This window comes from Buceros rhinoceros, unplaced genomic scaffold (genome assembly GCF_000710305.1).
Source record: "Buceros rhinoceros silvestris isolate BGI_N320 unplaced genomic scaffold, ASM71030v1 scaffold960, whole genome shotgun sequence".
NCBI classification, from domain to species: Eukaryota; Metazoa; Chordata; class Aves; order Bucerotiformes; family Bucerotidae; genus Buceros; species Buceros rhinoceros.
The window spans coordinates 120,940-124,656 of NW_010388796.1; the positions used below are offsets into that span (position 1 = coordinate 120,940).

At 39.4% G+C, this 3,717-nt stretch overlaps 1 protein-coding gene across 1 annotated transcript in view; it reads left to right on the forward strand.

Moving 5' to 3' along the window:
• The window catches only part of LOC104489163 (phospholipid-transporting ATPase ID-like), a gene marked incomplete at its 3' end in the record, with an annotated part of 16,717 nt that extends 13,600 nt beyond the window's left edge, over positions 1 to 3,117 (forward strand). The window contains exons 8-9 of the mRNA XM_010131295.1: positions 1,931 to 2,089; positions 3,029 to 3,117. Of these exons, the coding sequence (XP_010129597.1) occupies positions 1,931 to 2,089; positions 3,029 to 3,117 (248 nt within the window). The remainder of the gene's footprint in view (positions 1 to 1,930; positions 2,090 to 3,028) is intronic.
• Between the last annotated feature and the right edge of the window lie 600 nt (positions 3,118 to 3,717).

Consider the following 3,717-nt stretch of genomic DNA (forward strand, 5'->3'; position numbering starts at 1 on the left):
AAGAGTGCCTGGAATTGGACCCAAGCTTGCATTTCCCCACCAGACCTCTGCAAAAGTATTTAAATATTTATCTAATTACTTCTTTAGGAAGAGAGAAAAGGGTTGAGCGGCTAATACAGGCACTCTGTGGAATGCTTAATGTGAGTTACCATGTTTGTTGACATTGTGATGGTTCAGATAAGGAAGATGCTTGCAAAACGCTGAACAAAGAAGTTTGGTTTAGGGAACTGGGAGATGAGAAAGGAAACAATACTTTTCAGTGACCTGCTACTTACCACACGTAGACTCGGCAGTATTTAACTCTTTCAGGTGAAACGTGTTCAGGTATTGTCTTGCTGTTAATGGGGGGAGGAGGCAGGAGGCATGTGCCTTGCTGAGGTAACTTCAGCTGTAGAGTTTCTGGGGTCAGTGCAGGCGTATTGGGTGAATCTCCACAGCTTCTCATTTGGATGAATCTCTTCTATTCTCGAAATCATCCTATCGGTAACTCAGACCCACCTGCCTACTGGACAGCAGATGTGGATGTTGACGTGCAAGGTACTTACATGAGAGAGCGTTGTCCCACAGCTGACATGAGGAGAGGCACAGTCTTCCTGGTGGGGTATCATGCCCTGGGTTTGATTCACCAGTCTCATTATGCCACATTTCAGGGTGAACTGTGAAGCCTCTTATTTCTTCATGATTTTCCAGGAGTTGCAAGGGCTGCAGTGAGATGGATCTGCTTATTGCAGACCTTTAGAAATGATGGAGCACATATCTGATTGTTCTTGGATAAATCAGACGATAAAATAGAAGGCTGACATAGTTGTTAGTACGAGCTCTGATGTCCCGTATGTCACAGAATTTCCTAATAGCTTCACTTTTCAATACTGATGGTTTGCCTGCCCTAGAGATGAGCTACTTTTCTACAAAAAGATCATCCACTTTTTATTTTAAAATTTGCAGTGGTGGGGATTACCATGATACTTAAAGTTGTACTTTTCTTTTGGACTTCTCTGCCAAGATCTGTCTGAGAACAGCTGGAAGAGCTGTATCCTCCACAAATGTTAGCCCTTACGTAGGTATTTGCAGCCTGCAATCAAACTAACTTTAATGTTTCTGCTGATTAGATGAACAGACAGAACTCTTGGACTCCCTTTCAGTGAGGAGTATTACTTTTCAGTTCTTTTCAATACATCCACAGGGCTTTAATTTGACTCTTTAGAGGTCAGTTACAAATGTAGATTTAAATAATAATTTTTTATACTGAGGTATCAGTGTTTACAGTATTTTGTGAAGCAGTTTTATTACAAGAAATAAAGCATGGAATTAGAAACAGGTTCTCCAATCACTTACAGTGTCAGCTGCATGGCCAAATAATGTAGCACCATCTCTTCTCATTTGCCACTGGGACTTAAGTTATAAAACAGATTAAATTAAAAAACAGTGAACAAAGACACCTCACTTAATTACTCTTTTGCAGCCTTCAGGCTATGATTTTTCTCACTTTGGCTCCTACAGTTTTAAAGAAAATGGAATAAGAATTCTGTGAGTTCAGCACTTTTAGCTGAAGTTATCCAATGACATCCTACCACTATGAACTTGCTGTGAAAGGATTAAAATTCTGTTGCTGGTTCAACATTTCTTCTCACCCTCATAAAAGCTGTGGAACTTTTGGTTTGCACTCTACCAGTAAAAAAATTGCTGTCTGCGAAGGACAGGAAAAATGCAAGCTCATTGTGGTTCATTGGATTATGACATGAATAATGGGAAGGAGAAATATCCCCAAACAAGAGTAAATGTAGGATACAAGATGGGAACAACAGAGTCAGGAGTGGACTGCAGCTACAATGTGGAATATTCCCTGTCTGGAGAAGAGCTGAAAATGCAGTATTGACTGACATCTTTCTGGGCTAAGATTTCCATTTTTGTTTTTACCTTCCTTTTATAGGTGAAGTCAAATGTGAGGCACCGAATAACAAACTGGATAAATTCACAGGAACTCTTACTCTTCGAGGAGAGAAGTATGCTCTGGACAACGAGAAGATGTTGCTGAGGGGCTGTACTATTAGGAACACAGAATGGTGCTTCGGTCTCGTTATTTATGCTGGTAGGTAGAAAAACTGACATGTGAATTGCAGAGCACAGCACCCCTAACACTAACATGGTAGTACACCACACCCATTGGGCACAAAGGAACCAAGTATTTTCCTCTTTGGAACATATGCTTCTACCAGAAGAAAAAAAGCAAAACAATACATCTCTGGCTTAACTATAGGCTAGGAATTACAGAGGATTTTAATCTGAGATTTTTTTCTACTGGTCTATAAGAGAAAACTGGATTGTAAATGCTACATTATAAAATCCAATTTCAGCTTAATTAAGTGTTTTAGTAAGCAGAAGTAGTTTTTATTTCAGAAATGAATGCAGCAAAGTACACGAGGGAAGTGTTGATCAATCAGTAAGAAAGAATAAAATAATTAAATCTGTTTAAGAATTAAAGCTGAATTAAATCTGTCTTTATTGGCCCACACTGGGCCACTGAGAGTCTTTCCCTCACCAGGCTTGTACAAAATTTTTCACTTTTAATTGTATTCGGTGAAAACTTCTGTGTGATTTAAATCCGTATTGGAATATCAGGGTCGTCAGTAATATTATTGTAGACCATTAGATCTATGATTTTATGAGCATAGGCTTTCTATTGTTTCTACACTCCTGTCGACACGTGAGTATAATATGTCACCAACAACACGGCACTACCAGGTATTCTCTGAAAAGTAATTAAACCTGAAAGGAAGGACTTGAAAGAAGGGAGCAGGGTAAAAATCCAGCATTAATGGCTTTATGGAACTCTCTCCATGTAGTTTAAGGCAAGTGACTTAACCTTTTGCTGCCCAAGTTTCCCACCAGCACTGTAAACTGAATGTACCTGCCTTCAAGAAATCTGTGACAGGCATTTTTGCTGTAAAGCACAGTGAAGTCTCAGAGGGAATTAGCTGAGAATAGCTACGGTTTGTTACTAAAATTCATGAGCACGTTTCATCTCCAGGGCCAGATACCAAACTAATGCAGAACAGTGGGAAAACAACTTTTAAACGGACAAGCATTGATCGGCTCATGAATGTCCTCGTGTTGCTGGTAAGTCTGATTAATGTGTCTTCATTTCTTTGGATGTATTCATCGTTTCCAGATGCTCCACTTCTTTCTCCACACAAATGAGGGAATATCAGAAGTGACTAATGATAAAAAGAAAAAAATATAGAATAATTTATTTGCAGCCTGAGTTCTGCAGTGCCTCTGCCAGCCCATCTTGCAAAGCAAGGCCGTTACATTGACATTAAGGACCTTTCTTCTTAGCTTTTCATTTGTTTTGCTCTTCCTTGCTCTGCATTCTTTTGTGAGAATCACTTTGAGGCCTGAAAATGCCTTTTTTCCCTAGTAATTTTGTCATTTTCTATTTAAATAAACATTAGCAGTTCTCCCTTTTCCTCCCAATTTCTTGGCATCTCTGGTGATATCTGCACAGGGCTTGGAAATTGAGTTTGTTAATTTACATGATGCCAGCTTCTGACTTAACACGTTAGGGTAAAATATTGGACATGGTCTCATTAATACCCATAAACCAGTGTTTTTAGCAGCTGGGAGATTTGAGAACACTGATCGTATACAGCAGGCACTCTCCTCGAATAAGAAAACAGATCTGGAGTGTTAAGCTTGTCAGCGGTTTTAACAAATGGC